General features: G+C 40.2%; 2 protein-coding genes across 3 annotated transcripts; one reads left to right on the top strand and one right to left on the bottom strand.

Annotated features, from left to right (window-relative positions):
* The first annotated feature begins 1,592 nt into the window (after positions 1-1,592).
* ruvbl2 (RuvB-like AAA ATPase 2) lies at positions 1,593-20,541 on the top strand. 2 transcript variants are annotated; one of them, XM_078930426.1, is made up of 14 exons: positions 1,593-1,727; positions 2,500-2,554; positions 2,726-2,781; positions 3,221-3,362; positions 3,461-3,590; positions 3,668-3,734; positions 3,840-3,946; positions 4,055-4,148; positions 5,853-6,071; positions 6,149-6,267; positions 6,438-6,557; positions 6,639-6,768; positions 6,883-6,997; positions 19,765-20,541. In XM_078930426.1, the coding sequence occupies exons 2-14, from the start codon at positions 2,500-2,502 to the stop codon at positions 19,830-19,832; spliced, it is 1,422 nt and encodes a 473-aa protein (XP_078786552.1). In that variant the 5' UTR covers positions 1,593-1,727; the 3' UTR covers positions 19,833-20,541. The 2 variants fall into 2 exon arrangements, with proteins under 2 accessions (XP_078786552.1, XP_004076673.1); XM_004076625.4 differs by lacking the exon at positions 19,765-20,541 and adding an exon at positions 7,538-7,885.
* p2rx5 (purinergic receptor P2X, ligand-gated ion channel, 5) lies at positions 9,698-19,825 on the bottom strand. Its single transcript, XM_011483781.4, has 12 exons — positions 19,672-19,825; positions 19,097-19,247; positions 18,903-18,974; positions 18,752-18,827; positions 17,960-18,044; positions 17,741-17,821; positions 13,368-13,509; positions 11,314-11,447; positions 11,144-11,237; positions 10,995-11,060; positions 10,832-10,920; positions 9,698-10,742 (listed from the first exon to the last, which is right to left on the bottom strand). Exons 1-12 carry the CDS (start codon positions 19,800-19,802, stop codon positions 10,478-10,480), a joined length of 1,386 nt encoding a protein of 461 aa, XP_011482083.1. The 5' UTR covers positions 19,803-19,825; the 3' UTR covers positions 9,698-10,477.
* Positions 20,542-22,075: the final 1,534 nt, after the last annotated feature.

Raw genomic sequence — 22,075 nt, 5'->3', positions numbered from 1 at the left:
GGGAACATCCTGTTCTGTGGCAAGTCACAGGAATTTACCCCGCCACCACTCCTACACTGTATGACAGAGGCATTGTCTTTTGACAGTTCACAATCAGCAGTGCCTTGATGATAGACTAATTTGTCGTAAAAGGATTTCATAAAAGTAACTCCAATAGTTGGATTTAAGCAAAGATCGACATCTGGACCTAAAACGGCACAAAAGACAAAAGAGCTGCTCCATGAAGTGTTTCCAAAGTCACTCAACCCAACGGACTCTGGTCCGTCTACACAAAAAATGCAATTTGTGAGTGCCTCTCAGCAATTCAAGTGGGTGCTGCTGAACTTGTTTGCCACACCCAACAACTGACGCCTGAAATGAAACAACGATGAGTTTGCTTCATCCTTGTCTCTTTCATTTCAGTCTTGAAGAACCTGTCATTTTCAGCATCCATCTGTTTCCTGAATGAAACATTATGATCTGGAACCCTTCAGCCTTGAGGGTTGAATTTGATGATTTATGGAAAGGATATTAAGACCCCCTCTGTAGCACTTCAGAGGGGTCTGCTCCTTCGAGTTATTTCGTCTAAACATTTTCAACAATTTCTCTGAGGATAAAGAGATTATCCTCAGACTTGGCAAATAAAAAAGGGAGATGCAGTTTTTTTACAAGGTAAATAATAAGAAACAACACCCATTCCTACACTTCATACCTTATGTAGGGGTTGTTTACACTTACTCCCTCTAACTGAAATATCTCTACAAGCATCATTTAGTTTCATGTGGCTTCTGTCATCAATCCTATAACTTTGGTTTATTAGTAGATCTCTTACTATAACTTTGTCTATATGAGGATCCTTGCACAACATTAATCTTGCATCCTCTAGTGGAAAAATCTGTGCAGTGCTGCTGGGCTTTTCTTCAGACTAATCAGGTTTAGTCACATCCTCTGCAAACCAACAGGGTTTCTTTTGGGTCAAAATGGAAAGTTTTTGAAACCTCTTAGTTTCTCTGACCAGTTTTGGTTCAGGAGATCACCTATGGATTATATAAGTCATGATAAAGAGAGAAAATTACCATAAGGACTTCAAGCACACATTATAAAAGCAGTGCATATTAAGGGAGTACATGTTTTTTAATGCATGATCATATTTTTACATTTGTTGGGAAATAAATATATGAATATTTGTGATGTTTTAGGTTTAATTATCTTTTTTTCAAGGTAACAGCATGATAAGTTGTTTAAAATGTGACGTTTTCTTATGCATTTCTTTAAGTTTAAAGTATTTTTTTAAACTACAATTTTAGATTCCTTGGTTTTATTTTGTTCAGATGACTGCAATCCAGGTCTTAAATTATTAGCAACCTGAGTTTATTTTTCTTTCTAATCTTTAATCTGTATTTGAATGCTTAAAATTTCAGTTCTAATAGTTATAGGTATCAAAAATGCCAAAAACATTATTTGTTAGGTAGTAAATTTGACACACAGAAAGATAATTTCGAAGTATTTAAGTATTTTCAGGTTATCATTATCGTGACGATCAAGACAAAAACGTAGCTTTCATCTCAAAAACAAATCCGGGCTTTTACGCCAGATTTGTAATTCACATTTGAGTCTATAGAGGGCAGTCCCAATAAACTCTAGTAGCGGAACTGAACGGCTTCGCATGTTTCTTGTCGGACACATTTAACCAGTACTCCCTGAGAAAGAAGCGGCGCTTCTCACGTTTTTTAAGTGTGGCTGCGGAGGTGAGTCCTGAGTTTGTAGTAGATGTTAAAATCAATTTGGACTTTAATATTTTCACCCAAGTAGTATAGCCAATTTATTTTTAAGTACTTCCGCGTGTCATGCAGGCTTTTATTACCCGGCTAATATGGCGTGTGCTGTTGTTTTGCGTTATGAACGGTGTGAATGATGCTAGCTTGTTTGCTAATATCGTTAGCTGATGTTACCTGTCGATTTTCTCCCCCCGTATTCATATTAGAAAATAAACTAATTTCAGTGAAGTGTCAATTTTTCTAAACCTGATTTACTAATACTTTCCTTCCTAGATATGTTTCACAAATATGCGTATATATATTTTAAAATGTCAAAGAGTGTTGACTAAGCTTTGCTGTTGTGTTGTGTGTGGTCATTCATTGCTGTCACTATGACAACGGACAGGACAAGTGGAGCATAAAAGGAATTCCACATTTATATTGCTTTGACAAAGTCTATGTGGAAAACACTAAAACATTGGTGAATGGAGGATGCAAATTTTAACTCTCTTTGGAAACGATAAACATCCAAAAGTGTCATCGATATTTGAACACACACATAAGGAATTCTTGCTGTTCTTTTTCATAAGCAGGATTTTTAAACAAACAATAAAAAATGCTCTTAAGATTTAGTCAAAGATCAACGAAGGCCTAAACTCCTCTGAAAATATTTGTTCTTTTGTTTACGATGAGGCAAATTGTTTTAAAAATGTTTCTTTGCATTTTTTTGTTTTCTTCTTGTCATTGATGTATTATTCTACAGATGGCAACTACAAAAGTGCCAGAGGTTCGGGACATTACACGGATTGAAAGAATAGGTAAGACCCCATGCAGATTTTCAACACTTTAGAAATAAATGGTAAGCTTAAATTGAATGGTAAACTTTAGAACATGCCTTATCTCTACATGAGCTGTGTGTATTTATTTTTGCTATGATTTCCCGTATGTTTGTAATATTTTGTGTAATAGTTTCATCTTTGTGTGGTTAGGGGCCCACTCTCACATTCGGGGCCTTGGTTTGGACGATGCTTTGGAGCCCAGACAGGTAACGTGCAGCACTTCTGTTTGTTGATCTCTGTTTTGACCCAAGACTTCAGTAGTTTTAGGTGTTTGTAGTTTTGATAAAATTATGGCTTTTTTTTGTAATTCATGTCCTTTAAAAAGGCAAAAACTTAACAGAGGAAAACATATTTGGATATTTTTAAACTGCTGTTAAACTTGAGAGGTTAAAATGTTTCGAATGTACCTTTTAATGTTTTGTTGTGTGTGGAAACAACATGAAGCAGTATAGAGGTAGTCAAGTAGCAAAGCGAGACTTGATTCTAAAGCCCTGTTGTCAGCACTAAACCCACATGTTGTGATTCCAACAGGAAAGTCTTTTAGCAGCTTGTTTAAAGCATTCAAAATGTCCCTTAAGTCAAAGGATAAAATCCGAATGAGGCATATTTGCTGCTGAACGAGTTGAGTTCCCTGTTCACCTGCAGGTGTCACAGGGGATGGTCGGCCAGCTGGCCTCCCGTCGAGCAGCAGGGATAATCCTGGAGATGATCAAAGACGGACACATCGCCGGCAGGGCCGTTCTGATTGCTGGCCAGCCGGGCACGGGGAAGACGGCTATTGCTATGGGTGAGCATGGGACCAGAAATGATGCATACAAGTTTCCACCTGAGGCAAAGTTCTGTTGGCTATTTGAGGCTTGTTGCATGTTTTTCTTTCATCTACAGGTATTGCTCAGTCTTTGGGCCCTGACACCCCCTTTACAGCTCTGGCTGGAAGTGAGATCTTTTCCCTGGAAATGAGCAAAACTGAAGCACTGAGCCAAGCTTTTAGAAAAGCTATAGGAGTGAGAATCAAGTAAGTATATAAACAAGGTTTAGGTTGTTTTTTTTGGATAGAAATTAAGTCCGCTCTCTTCCCCCCCATAAATCCAGAGAGGAGACAGAAATCATTGAAGGGGAGGTGGTAGAAATCCAGATTGACAGACCCGCCACTGGAACAGTAAGATCCTTTCACTTCATAAACAGTCTTTCCATACCATAGCTTTAGAAAACGTTGATTTATTTAGCTGATTCGCCTCATGTTGAGCTGGTTTGCTTTAATCAGGGTGCAAAGGTGGGGAAGCTGACTCTGAAGACTACAGAGATGGAGACAATATATGACTTGGGGAACAAGATGATTGAAAGCCTCAGTAAAGAGAAAGTTCAAGCCGGGTGAGTTCATCTTCTCCTCATAAAGCAATATAAAGGTTTGGGTTTTGTTTTTTTCTCAGTCCTATCTAAATGGAGCTTTTCTTGTTTGTCTTTAAACACACTTTTTAGTGATGTTATTACCATTGACAAAGCCACCGGGAAAATCTCCAAGTTGGGGCGCTCCTTCACTAGAGCCAGAGACTACGACGCCATGGGAGCCCAGGTAAGATCTCTGCATGGGACAGTTGAATACCATACTTTGAATTTGGGTTATAGTCAAATACAAAGTCCACCTGAAGCCTCTGTAAGTGTTATCACTTGAAGATTATAATGAATACTATGATTTCAGGGTTCCCTTGCTATATCACAGTTCACCTTTCGCTTTCTTTTACTGCAATTCTGCACGTTTTTTTTTTCTTTTTACAGCACTGTGTTGTGCGTCCTGATTGGCTGTTGACCTTGTCAATTAATCCCCTCTCTGTTCTTTACACAATGTGCTCATCTTACCAGAGTTACATCAATCTTTTGTCACAATCAGATCTTTGTTTTCATTCTATAAAACAGAACTTTGAGAGTTTAAACAAGAGAGACAAGTGTGAAAATGTTCATGTTTGTCTGAGAAAAGTGTAAAAAGTGTGTAGTGAGGAGGTTTACGGCCTTGAAACATCTGTAATCCTACTTCACGGATTTCACCTATCGTGGGTTATTTTTAGAACGTAACCCCAGCGGTAAATGAGGGAACACTGTACTTGAAAATGTAACTTCAGAACTGGTTAATCTCAAAATCTTGGGTTATGATGACATTGATTTGCATAAAACTTATCTGAATATTGTTTATCCCGAGAATCCTTTCTGCTCAAATGAAAAAGTGTCTCAAATAATGAAGACTTGAAATGAAAAAAAAAAACGTGGATTCTGTCATTTAAGCTTTAAGTTTCACTCTGTCAAATGAACCACAAATGAGTAATATATAATAAAAAATAAAAAGATTTAATGGACCACAAACTTGGTCAGTAGCAGATGTTTGTCTTTGCAAACAGCAATGACTGCAACTCAAAGAAGGACACTAAACAAAATCTGACAGCAGACACGGCGTAATAAGGTGGAGGGATGGAACACAGGGAGCAGTGACGTCTTGTTCTGCAAAAGCAGGTGGGGTTGAAGCTGTGACATAGTTTCCAATGCAGGAGTTCATTAGACATTTGCCTCTGATTTGTCGGCGCGAAACAACCTTCCCGTCCCTGTTGCTGAGAGCTCTGTTTTTACACTCTCCCACTAGCTTACAGCCCCTCACAACCCCAACCTAACATTACTGCTGCCACAAAAATGGCGAGCAATGTTAGTTCTATCCAGCCGTACAGTTTAGATCCAGATTCCAGCTCAGACGAGGAAAACAAAGACATTCATGGATCTCTTTGTCTGCAGGCGGATGCATCAGAATGGAGCGGAGCAGGGAGCCTGTAACTGCCGATTGTAGTTTCTACGTCATAAATGGGAACATTTTCAAACAGGATCTGCTCCTGGTTCACAACAATTTGAATAAAGAAATAGTCAGAATTGTAATTTTCTTGATAAGTTTCCTCCATCAAGAGAAAAATCTCCCAAGAACAAAATAAAAAACAAAAAAAACAGGGTTTTCATTAGAGTGGATCTTCAAATATGTTTAGGGGATGCACTTAAATTTCAAAATTCACTAAATGCGGTTTCATTACGAGAATGGTATTTGTTTTATATTTGTTGTTGGTGTTGATATTCCAGCCAGTTTTGCGTTTTACTGACACTAATTTGAAAAAACAAAACAAAAACTAAAGAATTTAATCAATTACAATTGAGGGTAAAAGATGATCTAGTGATTTTCTCTTGAGAACCGTCAGCTGATCCTTAAACCGCATCAGCTGTAACTGCTGTCCATTTCCTCTGCTTGCAGACTCAGTTTGTCCAGTGTCCTGAAGGAGAGCTGCAGAAGAGGAAGGAGGTGGTGCACACAGTGTCCCTCCATGAGATCGACGTCATCAACAGCCGCACACAAGGCTTCCTGGCTCTGTTCTCCGGAGACACCGGAGAAATCAAGTCGGAAGTCCGAGAGCAGATCAATGCCAAAGTGTGTGAGTGGAGGGAAGAAGGCAAGGCGGAGATCATTCCAGGGGTACGCCGCCGCCTGCATTTTGGGATCCTTTTTGTGTTTGGTTGAGGGTAACTGTGTGTGCATGCGTGCGGCTCCAGGTGTTATTTATTGACGAGGTGCATATGCTGGACATGGAGTGCTTCTCCTTCCTGAACCGAGCCCTGGAGAGCGACCTGTCTCCAGTCCTCATCATGGCCACCAACAGAGGCATCACTCGGTACTGTTCATGCTGCTGATTCACTTCAGCTGTTTCCTTTGATGTGTATGGCTTACGCGTCCTTCAAAACTAATGCTCTAAAATTTAAAAGTTGTTTTATAATCTTTGATTTTTTTTTTCTCCCCCCCACAAAAACATTCTTTGTTTTATTTTCGTACGTTTTCCCACAGAATTCGTGGCACAAACTATCAGAGTCCTCACGGCATCCCCATTGACCTCCTGGACCGGCTGCTCATCATCGCCACGTCCCCGTACACCGAAAAAGAGACCAGGCAGATCCTCAAGATCAGGTGGGAGCGCGGGTTTGCTTCCCGCCACCGAACCCTGCTCCTGTTTTCAGCATCACTCACATCCACTTCCCGGTGTTTCAGGTGTGAGGAGGAGGATGTGGAGCTAAGTGAGGAAGCGCACACGGTGCTCACTCGAATCGGCATGGAGACGTCGCTGCGTTACGCCATCCAGCTGATCAGCACTGCAGGGCTGGTGTGTCGCAAGCGCAAAGTAAGCTCCACTACAAGAAGATGCTCTCAGCATCACTGTTTTCTGGTGTTTTGGTAAATGAGAACATGTGACTGTTTTCATCACGGAGGGATCTTTTTGTTTGTGCTGCTTCAGGGGACAGAAGTTCAGGTGGAGGACATCAAACGCGTTTACTCTCTGTTCCTGGATGAGGCCAGGTCCTCTCAGTACATGAAGGAGTACCAGGATTCCTTCCTCTTTAACGAAACACGTAAGTTTCAAGTTTAAAAACAAAAACCAAATCTCAACACTTTTGAATTTCTCAAAGTCCCACTCCGATCCCAGTGTTCTTTTTAATTATGATGTTGCTGTTTTTTGCCAAAATCAAAAAACCTGTCGTTCTCTAGACATAGTTTCTGCTGCGTCGCTCGCAGTAGCTCATTAGAATTTCACCTTTGAGTTGTGGATGGGACTGTTGGTGCGCAGCAACTCCGCCCCCTCTTCCCGTCCCGTTGCTGAGAGCAGGGAGCTTGTCTCTCGCTCAGCATATTTTCTACCTCAGATACGCTCTTTTTTTTTTATGTCCTTCTGATTCACAACAATTTGAATAAAAAAGTAATCAGAAATACAATTTGTATTCTTCATTTTCTTTATTTAAGCCTCTATATCATCAGAAGAATGCCACAAGAACACACATTTTATCAGAATGGGCCTTTAACTGCCCCCTTTTTGCATTTGCAATGATAACTTTTATACTCTCCCTAAAATATTGAAGGACGAAAAGTACATTGAGCGTGTTTTTGTGTTGCAGAAACGGCCGTCATGGATACTTCATAACGAAAACACAGCTCAGCTTCTCTGCTTCTTCTCTCCTAGATTCAAGCAGTTTAGGACTGAATCCCCACTTTGAGTCAAGTGATTACCTGAAGTAGAGATGAAATATGAATTCATTAAAGTCCTACATGTTTCCATTGGTTTGCTACTCATTTGGTGTTGTATTCAGGAATTTGTCATAAAATCACAGAAATTGTGGATTTACCGTAACTGTGTTAATCAATGAGGCCTTTAAGCCAGGAAACCCATTCCTGTGGTTTGTTCTTTGTTTTGATTTGTCACTGCTTGTTATTTTTGAACAATTAAACGGACTTTTGTAGTCATACTCGGTATTTTTAATGTCTCATTGGTTTCTAATTCTCTCCAAGGTTTTATTTGTGATTTTAGTCTGAACACTGAGACCAAACCTTTACGGTTACATGTGTTTCCGAGTACAATGACGCACCTTAGCAAACGTGGGTTAGAATTATGATGTAATTTATGACAGTTGTTCTTTTTTTTATCTATGTTTCGCATGGTGTGGCTTTTGAAATGGATTATGAATTACAATTATTTGTTTAATGTGCACTTTTTTTCATAAAAAAAAGCTTTTGAACACAAGTGGAAAACTTCAGAAGTGTTTGAGTTTCACCTGAAAAAGATTGAAACAAGTCACTTTAGTTATTCTTTGCCACCACCAGGTGGAGCTCTATGACTTCTGCTCTGGCCTCTAGGATTTCTGTAAAGGCAAACTGATGCAGTGATATTTCTGCTAATCAATGAAGTGGTCATGTGCTAGAGAGGGCAGGCGGTTTATATATAAAAGACTGCAGACTGAGGTCAGTGGAGAAGCATGTTCTCATGTTGTGATGGTTTATTCGGACTGAAAGAGAATGAAGTAGTACTAGAAGTTCTAAAATAATTCAACAGTCGTCCAAAAACTCTCACTTTAGAGTCCTAAAATATAAATTAGGAATCCATCTGACCTAAAGGTATGTAAATGAAGTTCATGCTATTGTGACCTCAAGATTGAGCCCCATTGATCTCAATAACATCTCAAAGATGTTTGAGGCAGTTATTGGATAAAAAACATTTTGGTCTCTATAAATGATCTGAACCAAACAGAATAAAACAACATTAAATCAATGCAACTTCTAGATCTGCTTTATTACTTTAATATTTTTAGTGAAGCTTGAAGACTTGTTGGGCCTCCGTTTATGTCCAGATTGGATTAAAGTTTATAGAGTTTTAAAAAGTACTTCTGTGCCTCACAACACACATTGTTATTAAAAAGGAGTTTTTTACATCACAAAATATTTTAATCAAATTGAGCAAAGTTCTGCCCGAAGCAGGAAAATTCAATTTATTTTCTTTGCAGTGACTAAGAAGTCTCTTTCAGCACAGATGAGTTGCTGTTGAATTTTAATCTTTCAGTTCATTCCAAACAAGATTTTTACACCCCGTCTGACTTCAATAGACTAAAATTTGTTGCACCTTCTTCACAATTCCACTTTAACAAAACTGTCCCAGAATAAGAACGGGAGTGCAGAAAGGGTTGGATGGAACTGCTTCATGTCTGACGTCACACTCTGTCAAACTGGTTAAATGTTTGCAACATGCAGAATGGTACAGAGCAAAAAAGGCTTCTTCACACATATGAAGTTGATTTCTTAAAAAATAAGAGGATTTGCGGAGTTTTTGAAATACCTTTTCAGGATTTGAATGGATATTTAATACCCGTAAATGCTAAATAAAAGGTTATTTTAGACAATCAACATGTTCTGTCTGAGCTTTAACAGTCCTGCTGTGTTAACCCAGAGCAAAAGTCAGTCTGCAAGTATAATTGAAGTATAGTTAGGCTATACTATAAGTGATACTATTATAGACTTAAAATGCTCTTATTTAGTCTGAAAAAATATTCAGTTAGTTATACTATACATAAATGGTCTATGCTATGCTTACACTTCTTTTTGGATAACATCCTAACAATCGATTCACATAAGTTATGACAAATTGGTTTATAATACTAAAAAGAGTCTCTGTCTTTTGTGTAATTGCATGCTTTGTTTCCCACCCTGCACTTCTCTTCTTTCCTTAAACAGACTTTTCTGGTTTTTCAGCCTTGTGGACTCTACAGGAACTTTAATACTCAATGATGTAATTATTAAAGCTTTTATTTAAAAATTATGAACACGTTGCACATTTTCCAAGGATCCATTCATATTTTTCTGCTTTGCTGGGGGACCCTAAGGTCAGCTGAGGGACATACTGGTACTGTAGTCCATCCATCACGTCCTAGCTTTCTACTGGAACTCTGAACGTCAGCCTGATGGGACATGCTTGTGACATTTTCCCAGGAGAGGCTCCAGGAGGCATCTGGAGAGCTTTTTGAGATGGCTCTACTCCAAGCTCATTTCTTTAGATTCTAAATGATCACTCGTCTTACAGAGGAAATTCACAGGGACTGAGCTGGAAACTAAAGGATTTGCTTTTCAGCTCTTTCTCAGAACAGATCGATACACGGCTGCGTCACTGCAGCTCCACACCCCTCTGCCTGTCAGCCTCATGGTCCGCCTTTCTTTCTCTCCTAAGATCCCGGAACTCTGCCACTTGGTGCAGAAGCTCCACGTCTGCCTGGAAAACTGTTCATTTGAAATATTTCTTCTGTGTGTATCTACATGAATAGGCAGACAATAGTCTACTATTTTAAAAATCCAAATAATGTCATACTGGCCAAAGATTTTGGCTGTTTAGTCTGATGAAAAAAAAAACACCATAAGAGTCTGGATAAAGGCCTGCGTCTGTTGATGGACCTGGAACATCTACCTTTATTGACATTAGTGTCCGAACCACTGCTGAGAACACTCGTTCAGTCTCCATCACGCCAACAAGACATGTACGAGTCTGGGGTCCGTCTGCTTGGTAGATCCTGACACGGCTAGTTAGGTGAAGCAAAAGTGATGTGATGCTTCTGCTCTGCGGCTTGCTGGGACACAACAGCGGAGTATCTCTGGCCTGTGTTGCGTGGAATGGTGGGACCTTGTCTGTCCACGGTCGGCTGGCTGCCCTCAGAGCGAGCCGCCTCCACCATGACTTCACTTTTATCCATTTTCTTTACAGAGTTTGCGTCGTCTTTCTCTGCTGCTGTCTTCTTTGATCTTCTTTCCCGGTGATTCCCTTCTTTTGTTTTGCTCCGTTCTTTTCTAGAGATTAGAAAATATACAAAACATCAGGATTAAGGCAAAGCGAGTTTTCCAATGGTTTGGTTTTGGTATGATACAGAGCGTCATACTTGAAGTTTATTATTTCAAATTTTCTCTCTCTATAGAAAGAGCTGGTGTTCATCATGTACAGCAGAATCATATCACATACAAAGGCTCCCTGAAAGACAAAAGAACAGCAGTCATTTGCCTATCAGCTGATAAAATAATATTTTAGTCTAATAAATTACTTACTATACCCATCAGAGCAACACCAGAGCCAATAGCAATTATTGTAGGAACAATATTGAATTTCCCTGCCTGCAAAACAGTAAGATTTTCAGTCTAAAGCCACAATGGTGCCCTTTTACTCAGGAAACAAACTGCTCATAACTCTGCCATACCTGACCATTGATCATTATATCAAAGCGAATCCCATACACTTTATACAGAGTGCGATAAGTTTCACCCTTTTCATCCTTGTAGTACCTGGCATGTCTGCAGGGCAAACGCATCATTAGATCAAGCATGCGTGGAGGCCGACAGTGTCTCTGTGTCCGAGCAGACGACACACCTGAAGTTGTATCCTGATGTGATGGAACTGTTCAGGTTCATGTCTAGTCGTGTGAAGCTGTACCGCGGGTTACACTCAGAGGAGTCTTTGTCCAGGTCACAGTTCCACTCAATGAGAATGCCCACAGAGCCGCCCTGAAAGACACAAAGGAAGTGACCGCAAACACAGATTAGAGCAAGTCACAGATGGCGCTGGGCGATGTTATGGTCGCCAGATGCTGCCTGATATGTTCTGCAGCTGAAAAGTACAAGGTGTCTTTGTTATCCTCATGGGGTTGAGTCATAAGAAGCAATACTGGTGAACCTGAATGTGTGACAGTGGAAGGAGGATTAAACCCAAACATATGACAAAAAAAAACAACTGAACATGACAAAGCTTCCATTTCCCAAACTAAAACAGAAAAGCGACATGGAGATATTTTAATCCTTGACATGTTGTTACTGTCTCTTTCAGCTGTATAGGATGGGCTTAAACATAATGACTGGTATGAAACCTTAGAAGGAAGACTGAAAACCAGCAGTTCTCTGCAAAAAACTACAAACAACTCTGCAAAAAACCAAAGGAACTTGATATCTCTCACAGAAAGGTGACGATAAAAAAATCTGACAAATAGGATGTCTTCTCATTCATTGATTGCTTTTTTTTTTTAAACAGACAAAACAATTCCTTGCAACTAACTTCTAGGATGTATTTATTTTAAAGTAAAATCTCAATTTATGTATGTACTATTTGTGTAAACACTGAACTTTTTAAAACACATAATGACAAACTAGAAAAGAGACTAAAAGGAAAGAAATACTAGAAATTCTATTGTAAGAAGACCTGGAAAAAATTATATAAGGTTAAGCAGATTGAAGAAGATAAAATCCTAGGACCGTCTGTTAAAGAACAAATGAAAAACTAGTGTAACTGAAACGATGAGAGGGAATTATGGAGATGAGAAAACCTCAACATCACTGGAGGTAATACATAGCACCAGTGATTAAAAAAGGAAAACCAGCATCCATGTGACATCCATTAAACACCAAAACTGACATGTAACTGCAGTAAAAGATAAAGAAGACTGAAGATCCACAAACTCAAAATCACTAATACCTGTTGAAAAAAACCTGTTAAGAGCTGAAATAATAACAGACCAGGAAGGAAACGAGACAAAAACCTTACTGGGTGGTCATCTCCCTTTATTTACCCCCAGATGGGAGGCAGATTATCAGTGGTCTTGAACGTCTTCCAATTCCTAATAATTGTCCCCACATTTGATTTCTACACACCAAGCTGCTTACCTATTGCAGATTCAGTCTTCCCAGTCTGGTGCAGGTCAACAACTTTTTTTCCGGTGTCCTTTGACAGCTCTTTGGTCATAGTGGAGTTTGGCGTGTGACTGTTTGAGGTTGTGGACAGGTGTCTTTTATATAGATAAACATTTCAAACTGGTGCCATTGATACAGGTAAAGAGTGGCAGACAGATGATCCTCTTACAGAAGTAGTTACAGGTCTGTGAGAGCCAGAAATCGTACTTGTTTGTAGCTGATCAAACACTTATTTTCCACCATAATTTCCACCATAAACTGGATTTTCTGGTTGTTTTTTTCTCATTTTGTCTATCATAGTTGAGGTCTACCTATGATAATAATTACAGGCCTCCCATCTTTTTGAGTGGGAGAACTTGCACAATTGGTGGCTGAATTTTTGCCCCACTCTAGATCAACCTCTGATAGAGGACGTACGGTTCCCTCCTTGCCCACCCATGTGTCTGAGTGTTCTTTGCCAAAATACTGAATGGTTCTTGGTGGTTGATGTTCGGCAGCAAAGCCTCCATCAGTGTGTGAATGTGTGTGTGCATGGGTGAATGGGACTGGGACTTTAAAACGCTTTAGCCTTACCGGTAGAAAATCGCTATATAAGTACATGCCATGTACCAAATTTGTCCTTAATCCTTTAATACCGCAACTTTAGCTTTGATACTTTCTTTTTCCATCAGTAAATATGCTTCCAAAATCTTAACACAATCCACTCTCTCTACTATACAGTGTGTTCAAATGGAATTTCTCTACCTTGGCAGCCATGTCCTGGAAATCATTCCCAGTGTTCCTGACCAAATCTCGGAGCCGGAATATGGGACAGTAAGGATGGTTCTCTCTGTCGTAGGAGCATTTCTTCAAGTAGCTGTCATCCGAGGTTTCAAGGACATTGGACCTGAGAGGTTATAGAGGAGTTAGATCAACAAGCTCCAGAGAACTCTTCCTAAACAAAGCAAATCTCAATATGCACATATGGTAATGATGTAGAGACATTTCTAAAGATCAGAGTTGAACAGCATCATAATGACAAACTAACTGGCTTTAGCCCTTTGGCTCAGCTAAAGGGTTTTAATGGTTTGTAACAACACTGTTAAATCCAGACTGATAACAATGTTTTTTTTAGTTTGTATATATAATTATGTTGTCTAGAATCTATCGTGACTTGATGGTTGAAAAAACATTCAAAGCAAAAACCAACTGAAGCTTATTTGTTTTTTATTTATTTGTGGATCAATTCAGAGTGATCGTTAAATTGGGGGCCTTCTCTTTCATCATTCTTAATAGTATTTTACCATGAGATGTTCTTGTGGTGCAATGTTCCCAGAAGCTCTCTGACATTACCCAAGTCTCGACCACCAGACAGAAGGTGACACGTGCTCCATAGAAGGAGGGGGTTTCTTCTAATTGAAGGGTTTAATGCAACCTTTTCTCCTCAGTCTAACACCTCTTCTCACTCCCAGATGGAGCCTCTCAGACGGTTTTTGAGAAAGTCCCGCTTCAATGAAAACCATGCATTTGGTGTTTTTAACATGTTCTTGTGGCACTTTTCTGATGATAGAGGGCAAAGAAAATAAGCACAAAATAGCATTTCGAAGGTGAATTTCTTATAAACTCCTGCCGCTCTGCAGAAACTAATTCCTAGCAAACGACAAAGGGTTTATTGATTTTTACTAAAAGCCATAATCAATAGACCACTGGGAATGCTTTTACAATGGATCAAAAGATGAACGCTTTGAGCATCAGGAAAATCACAGAAAAAATCCAATCCATTGTTATTAGACTTGTTGAAAATGGAACGTACCATTGTAGTGCGTGTGGTTAGTGTATTGTGAAGTGTTCGTAACACTATGTTAGTTGAAAGTACGGGTGTCAAAAGGTTGCCCTTTCACTCTAGTTGTAAAAAAAGCTTTAGTCACTTACAACTGCCCTCATGACAAGATGCGAGTAAGAAATGAGCAAATCTGTATGGAGCACGTAAGTGGCCCACAATTATTACATAAAACGGAACTTTTGGGCTTCTTGTGCAGTCTGCAGGATTTGGCGGGGCAAAAGAATAAAAAATCTTAACAATGTGCCTGCATCTCACCTACTCCAACCTTACCTACCCTTACGTGTCGTATAAGTGGTCACTATGAACTCTTCCCCACAGCATACCCATTGAAAAAATTTTGCATGAAAATCTTAGCTCTACGGGTTCTCTCAGCGCTGTACAATTTGGATATTTTGTATGGACCCCCTGTGCGCTCCATACAGGGATGCTCATTTTTCGCCTGTAGACAGCTCCGTACCCACTCATAAGGGCAATGGTAAAAAAGTCCTTATTCCGTGTTGAGCTTGGCTACCAAAATAGATTTATGGATTTGGTGTCTCTAAAGTCTTTGAAGTTATGTTTGTCTGGCTACACAAGAGTCTGCATACCCCATAGTAGGATTCCAAAATAAATGTTAAAAGACGTGGCTGATTGATTACCACAGTTCTCTGTAACATTAGTGAAGTATCTCACCAGACCATCCTGTCTGGAGTCACATGAGGTGTGCTTAACTAGACTGAGGAGAGAAGTTTAACTTGGACTTTAAACAGGGAAAAAAAAGCCCTTCTTCCAGAGAAGACATCACCCTCAGCCTACCAGTCAAGACTGACGTCATTTAAGAAAAGCTCACAGGGGGCATGTCCTGCAGAGAAAAGCTTACTCAAGTTTCAGAGAACCAAGACCAATTACTTAAGCTTGCGTTATCCAAATGAAATAATGGTGCAGTGACCCAGCAGTTTGTTGCTGTTCAATAATGCAGATCAGGAATTCTCCAAAACCTACTAGATAAAGAGTTTAAGATTTATATTTTTTTGACATAATCAATAGCTGCTTTAATTTCTAAATTATTCTTAATAACAAAAATTAAAAACTTATCTAGATACTTCATCTGTGACCTTTATTTAGCCTCATTTTAATCCTTCCCCTCAGCCATACCTATGGCGTTTCATCTCTGCCATAAAGGGAAAGGGCGTAAAGACAACTGAGCGGGCGTATTCAGGAACTGAGTGAGTAAACCTTACAACCGCGCAGGCGACCCTGCATTTTAAAACTGCAGGCCTGCAATCCTAACTGAGCGGTGATCCTCCGGGGTCAGTTTCTCTTTGCGCCCTCACCAGTGTTCACACCCGCTGAATACCGCCCCCCAAGTGACAAAAACGCCCCCTTCACACTGAGCGTAAACCCTGGTGAGGGCGCTAAGGAGAATTGACCAAAAAACAACCGTCTGCATTTACTACAGCTGTGGCGTCAGTGATGGAGCAGTGAAAGATACCTTATTGATACCTTATTGCTAACACGTTGGAGTAAACATCCAAACCATTTTCGGACGGTGAACTTATTGAAAAATGCTGAAGGCTACAGAAGTCTTGTGCCCAAAAAAGCAGTTGACCTTTGCCAACATGAGTCTGTCAAGGATTACGATTGCAGTTACAACATCTCAGAGGAGACTTGGGTGGCCAAATGAAGGAATCCAGTCATTTATTGTATTTTCGGTCACTGTTGATGAGAGCACCAACATCACAGATGTATACAGCTGTGCATATATATTAGAGGTGTTGAGGAGACCATCACAGCGGATTTTCTTGAGGTAATTGACACAACAACATCTGCTGAAATAGTGAGCTCTCTTTTTATTGCGCCAGACGATGTTGGAGTGAACTGGTCACGTGACGTCTGTCTGGTCTCTGATGGCATCCTTTTAAAAGTCAGGAAGAAGGCAGGTGTTGCAACAAAATTCAGGCAGCCAACCAGGAAAAGATTCTTGAACATTTCATTGTGTTTTGAACACTTAAATGACAGCAAATGTGTTTCTGCACAGGATTTGAATCCTAATAGTAAATGGTGTATACTTATATATCGCTTTCTACCTTCCTCGAAGGCCCAAAGAGCTTTATAGTCACAGACCCATTCACACACACATTCACACACTGGTGGTGGCTCTGCTGCCGAACTCTGGCGCCAACCTTCCACCAGAGGCAAGGTGGGGTTCAGCGTCTTGCCCAAGGACACTTTGACACATGGGCAGGCAAGGCAGGAATTGAACCCGTAATCCTACAATTGGTGGTCAACCGCCCTCCCACTCCACCACAGCCGCCCCCCTAATTATTGATATATTGATGGCCGGGTGAAGTTTCAGGAGAGAAAGGAGGTTAACTCCAAATTCTTATGTTCACAAATGGTTGCAAGTTTAATTTAGTTTATTTTGTCATTGATTTGCACATTTACATTTTGGGTAGGTCTTTCATTTTTTTCCATATCCCCTCTTGAGTTTGTTATCGGGATTGCTTCAGTGTCAGATGTAAAATATTCAGTCTGTATAAAATTGAATAAACCAATTTTTTTTTTTTTTTTTTGTGAAATGCATTTTATTTGAGAGACATTGGCCTCTGTGAATGAATGTGTTATAATAAGTGATTAGGCTACCATGTTGGTTGAGGCATTTTGTCCAACTGAGTAAAACAAAAAACCAAAGCTGTATTTTGCTTTTATGTTACTGGTCCGGTCAACTTGGGATCAGACGGGTTGAATGTGGCCCCTGAACCAAAATGAGTTTGACACCCCTGCTCTAGCGGCATGTGCAGCATATCAGGCTCACCACACTGGCTGCTTCTCAAGACACACTGTTACTGAATCTGACTTCCAGACGTGTAAAGTTTCAGATCATTTTGAGCAACCCTGATCTTGGAGGATTGTATTACACGTCCATCTCTGTCAGACACGTGCACTCCAGCTTAAGTGAGGAGCTTTGGAGAGATGTTTCTGTGCTTGAAAGAAGATCCTGACTGATTGTTAGCCGTGGATCTGCTTTCCTTCAGGGTGTGAGCAGGGAACAGCAGTGAGTGCAGTGATGCATCTGGCTGGGCAAGCCCCATTTGATCTGTCAGCTGTCCAGAGCAAGGCCCGTTGTCAAGGACGTCTCAGATGACTGTTTCACTGTCACATTGACTGCAATGCATGGACTGGTATAAATAGAGGCTGGCTGCATACTAAAAAGCTATTTAAAGCAGCCATTGAAACATGTATACTCCCTATCTGACACAGTGCCACACAGCCTTGAAACCACAGCAGACATGAGCAGACACTTACAGCCACTTACTTGGAGAATTCAAATTTTGGGAACCTGATGAAGTTCTTAATGTAGATGGTGAAGTTTTCTGCTTCGCTCAGTAAGGCCTCCCTTAAAGCAGAAGACACAAGACTAAGTAAGATCCTGCAAAAAAACACGTTACAGTCCACAAAGGTTGAGAGTGGAACACAGTAAAGTGGCATTAAACAGTAGATTTCTGTGGTTATGTGAGGAAGGAAGAACTCTCACGTGGGTCTTTTGCTGTGTTCTACAGGACACCAAGCATAAATTTCACAAGTCCCGGTGCTGTTCAAGCACAAGCCTGTCATTATTCCTACCAAGAAGGAAAAAAAAAGAAGTTTCACCTATTGACTGTATAAGAGAACTGGACTGAGCGAGTGTGACATCACCCGAAGAAAATGTCTTGCTTCCGCTTCCAACAAAACGACGCCAATTTCGTAGCCTTTTTTTTGCAATACAGCCATCGCCATGTTGGAGCTAGACGTCATCAGTAAGCAGTGATTGGTCTGAGTCGCTCTGAAAGCACATTTTTATGGCAACCACTCGCTCCAATCAGGGCTAAGCATGTTAGAAGACCACACCCCTACCCCTGAAAGCTGGCTGGGGAGAACCTGTCAATCAAACGCTTTGAATGTTGGACGCAGGACAACATTGGCCTATTTTTATTGAGGTCTCTGATTGGTCAGTTTATAACTGGAATAAGTTGTACTACAGAAACAAATATGAAAAAATGAAGATTATCAAGAACTTTAAAAATGAGGTAGCAGAGCAAGAATGGTCATTCTTACCAACAGAATGATTGAGGAATAGCTGTTAATTTCTCTACAGAAGTCAATTAGATTTTGGAATTTTATGACAAATGGGTACTTCCTGTTTGGAAAGCAATAAGGAGGGCGGGTCTTTCCAGTTCTCTGTAGTCAATAGTTTCACACAATAAACCAAATTACCGAAATGTACTACTAAAACTGTAATTTTGAGAACATTTTTGATTTGATTGACTTCTTAGCGTGGAATCCTTACCGTGACCAGCTGCAATGCTCTCCCCTTCAAGACAGTCTTCATCACTCTGGCACATTCCATTTGGCACCTTAGGACTCTTAGAGCAGAGAACGCTTTTAGGAGGAAAACAGGGATACTTTGAACAAAATATGTGATTTTGGTGCACGCTCACCTCAGCACAGAACCCCAGCCTCTGATTAGGGGTCTCTATGTAATTTGTCACAATGAAGAAAACCTGCTCCCCCTGCCAAGAACAATTAAATCGATGAGGGAGATGGAGAAGCAAAAGGTTAAACCAATTGCTGTCCAACAGGGGAGCAACATTGTTAAATCAGCTTTAAAGTTGACAAACATCGACAGACTCACGTTTGGAGGTATGACGTAATCCTCAGCGCTCCACAGGTAAGGTCCTGTCTGTGAGGAGTTGATCAGAGAGACTCCTTTAACTTTGGTGATAACTGAGGTCTGGACTGCCTCCTCTTTCTCCTGGTACCCTTTCTTCACAACAAACACCCACCTTGGATATTGACCACAAATTCAGCACTTTTAGATCTTTCAGAGACATTCTTTTTACTTATATGAAGCACATAATCAACATTTTACGATGATTTCAGGACACATAGATGCAGAGAATATTTCTGCAGTTTGTTCTAAGCAAGTGAGTTATTTTCTGCATGCAGCTCTGACAATGAAGCAGTTTTGCAATGACATGCATTTTGCATGCATTCATGCATGCATGTGAGAGCTGCACTGGGCAGAATATAACTTTATTGCTGCTCTGTAACATGAAACGAGGGGAGATTTCAAAGACAACATAGATCAAGTCAAGAAACGTTATGTGTGTGGATTCACACAAACAAAGTCTGATTCCAGCAACAATTTTACACCCATGATATAATACCACCACCAAATCATTTATGTTTAGTTTGAGAAACTCTCACCCGATAATGTATCCCAGCACGGCCAGCTGATACAGCCTGAACAAAATCCCGATTCTCCTGTTCTCAGCGATGACATACTTCTCTGTCTTGTAGTTAAGGAGAGAAACGAAGAAGCCCCCCCAGCCAGACATGTCTCCCTGCAACACGCTGATCTGGACTGAGGTGGTGATCCGGGTGTTCCAGCTGAAGTGCAGCAGGCGATCCCACTGCTGGGGGGTTGGAGGCTTCACCTCACAGAGAGGAGTTTGTTTTCTAACTCAACTTTAATGACAGAATAAAGAACAGAAGTCCACCTGGACTTTAAATCATTCTACAAAACACCAGAAGACATGCAAAAAATATGAAGGCTACATCTTTTAAAGATGGGGTGTCCAGCCTTTTTGCAAAGATGCCCCGATTTGGTGGAAATGTGTGAAAGCCAGTCCTTACAAATAATATTAAATGCAAATGAGCTGAATGGCACATTTTTCATTTCTTCAAATAAATCTGTTCTTCTCGTTTGGCCCTTAAGGCTCTGAAGGTTAAGTAGCTACGGGTTTTTGCCACAGGTTTACAACGACTTATAACGTAATTTAGCCGATTCCATTCAAGAAATTCTAAAAAAAAATCTTGGAAAGTGCACAGGACCGCATTGGCAGGTGGAAATTTGAATGTGTGCTACATTTGGCCGGACTTTGGACACATCCGTTTTCAAAGGAACTGCATATTTTTAAATATTTTTTATATTTTATGTTCAATAAAATAATGTAAACCTCTGAACTGTAAATGTTGATTGTTGATGAGCAGGTTGCACAGTATTTTATTGTTTTTTCTTTTACCTGTTAGCTTTTGTCTAGTTCATAATAAAGTTTGTTAAAAAATAGAAATAAATTAATAAAATAATTTCTAGGACAGCTGTTGGTGGACTTTGTCAAATGAAGGGAGACAAATGCTGTGGTCAGAAAAGAGGAAGATCAGCAGAGAAACAGAGATCAATCAAGGACAGGGATGGAAATGTGTTAACAGGTTCCCCAAGTACGATGGAAAGATGGAAGAACTTTGAAGATCTGATGGATGAGGAAACTGTTAAAGAGCACAGAAGAGAAGAGGTTGATGCTGTGGAGTAGGAAGTAAAAAACATCAGTAAGGATGAAGTGAGGACGATACTGAAGAGAATGAAGAGTATGAAGCCAGTTGGTCCAGACAGCATATCGGTGGAGGTATGGAAGAATTTAGGAGAGGTGTCAGTAGAGTTTCTGACTGTTTAACAAGATCTTGGAGAGTTAGAAGATGCCTGGGTAATGGAGGAGAAGTGTTCTGGTGTCAAATTTTAAAGACCCACTCCATTTAAAATCAATTTTTTTGGTGTTTTTAACATGTTCTCGGTGCTGGTGGACATTTATGAATACAGTTGTGAATCAGGAGCAGATGCAAAAATGCCATTGGAAAAAGATTGTATTGTGTGATGCACGAGCTACTACGGCAAGCCACAAGCTCCCTGCTCTGCTCCCTTCTGATACATCCACTTAAAGACAAAAAGATCCGTGTACGTCTTTGTTTTCCTCATCTGATCTGGTATCTGGTTCAAAACTGTATGGCTGGATAGCTCCAATGTTGCTTACCATTTTTGTTGCACCAGTAATGTTAAGTTTGGGGTGTGAGGGGTCGTAAGCTAGCAGAAGAGCATGTAAACCGATGAATGATGGGAAGGGGGCGGCTCTAATCAACTACTGCTCCTCTGCAAAAAATATGTCCTAGAAAACATAACCGTTTTTAAAATTTTAGCCAAAAAATGGCAAAATAATAATTATAAGACTACTGGGGACGCTTTGAAAATAGATGAAAAGATTATCGGAGTTGGACTTAAAGAAAGAAGACATACAGATTTTAGAAACTATAAGGGAAAAATCTGATGAGTTACACAGTGAAGTTGTGGAAAAGCGAGGTGAAGCTAGACTGAGATCAGAGGTGAAAATTTGTGGACAACGGTTTGGTTTTATTCAAAGAAACCAAGAACTTCTTTGAGTGTGTTTCTGGAGACGAACAGAGAAGGACAGAAGGAGCTGCACTGTGTCTGTAGATCTAGAGAAGGTCTATGACAGAATACAAAGAGAGGAGCTGTGGTTTTAGTTTTAGAGCGTTGTTCATGACATGGATGAGAGCTGGAGGACAGTGGTGAGGTGTTCTGTTGGTGCTACTGAAGACTTCAAGGTGGAAGTGTGACTGTGCCAGGATCAGCTCTGAGCTCCTTCTTTTTTCCACGGTGATGGACAGACTAACGGGTGAGGTTAGACAGAAATCTCTATGGACCATGATGTTTGCAGATGTGATCAAAACAATTATAAAACAATTAAAAGAAAAATCCTAAATGTGTTGGAATTTAAGCAGCTGTCTGCTTCTATATGACTAGCAACATTTTTAGAGC

The sequence above is a fragment of the Oryzias latipes genome, chromosome 14 (genome assembly GCF_053564925.1).
Source record: "Oryzias latipes strain Hd-rR chromosome 14, Olatipes_Hd-rR_3.1".
Classification (NCBI taxonomy): Eukaryota; Metazoa; Chordata; class Actinopteri; order Beloniformes; family Adrianichthyidae; genus Oryzias; species Oryzias latipes.
This window is presented reverse-complemented; position numbering and strand designations above follow the sequence as displayed.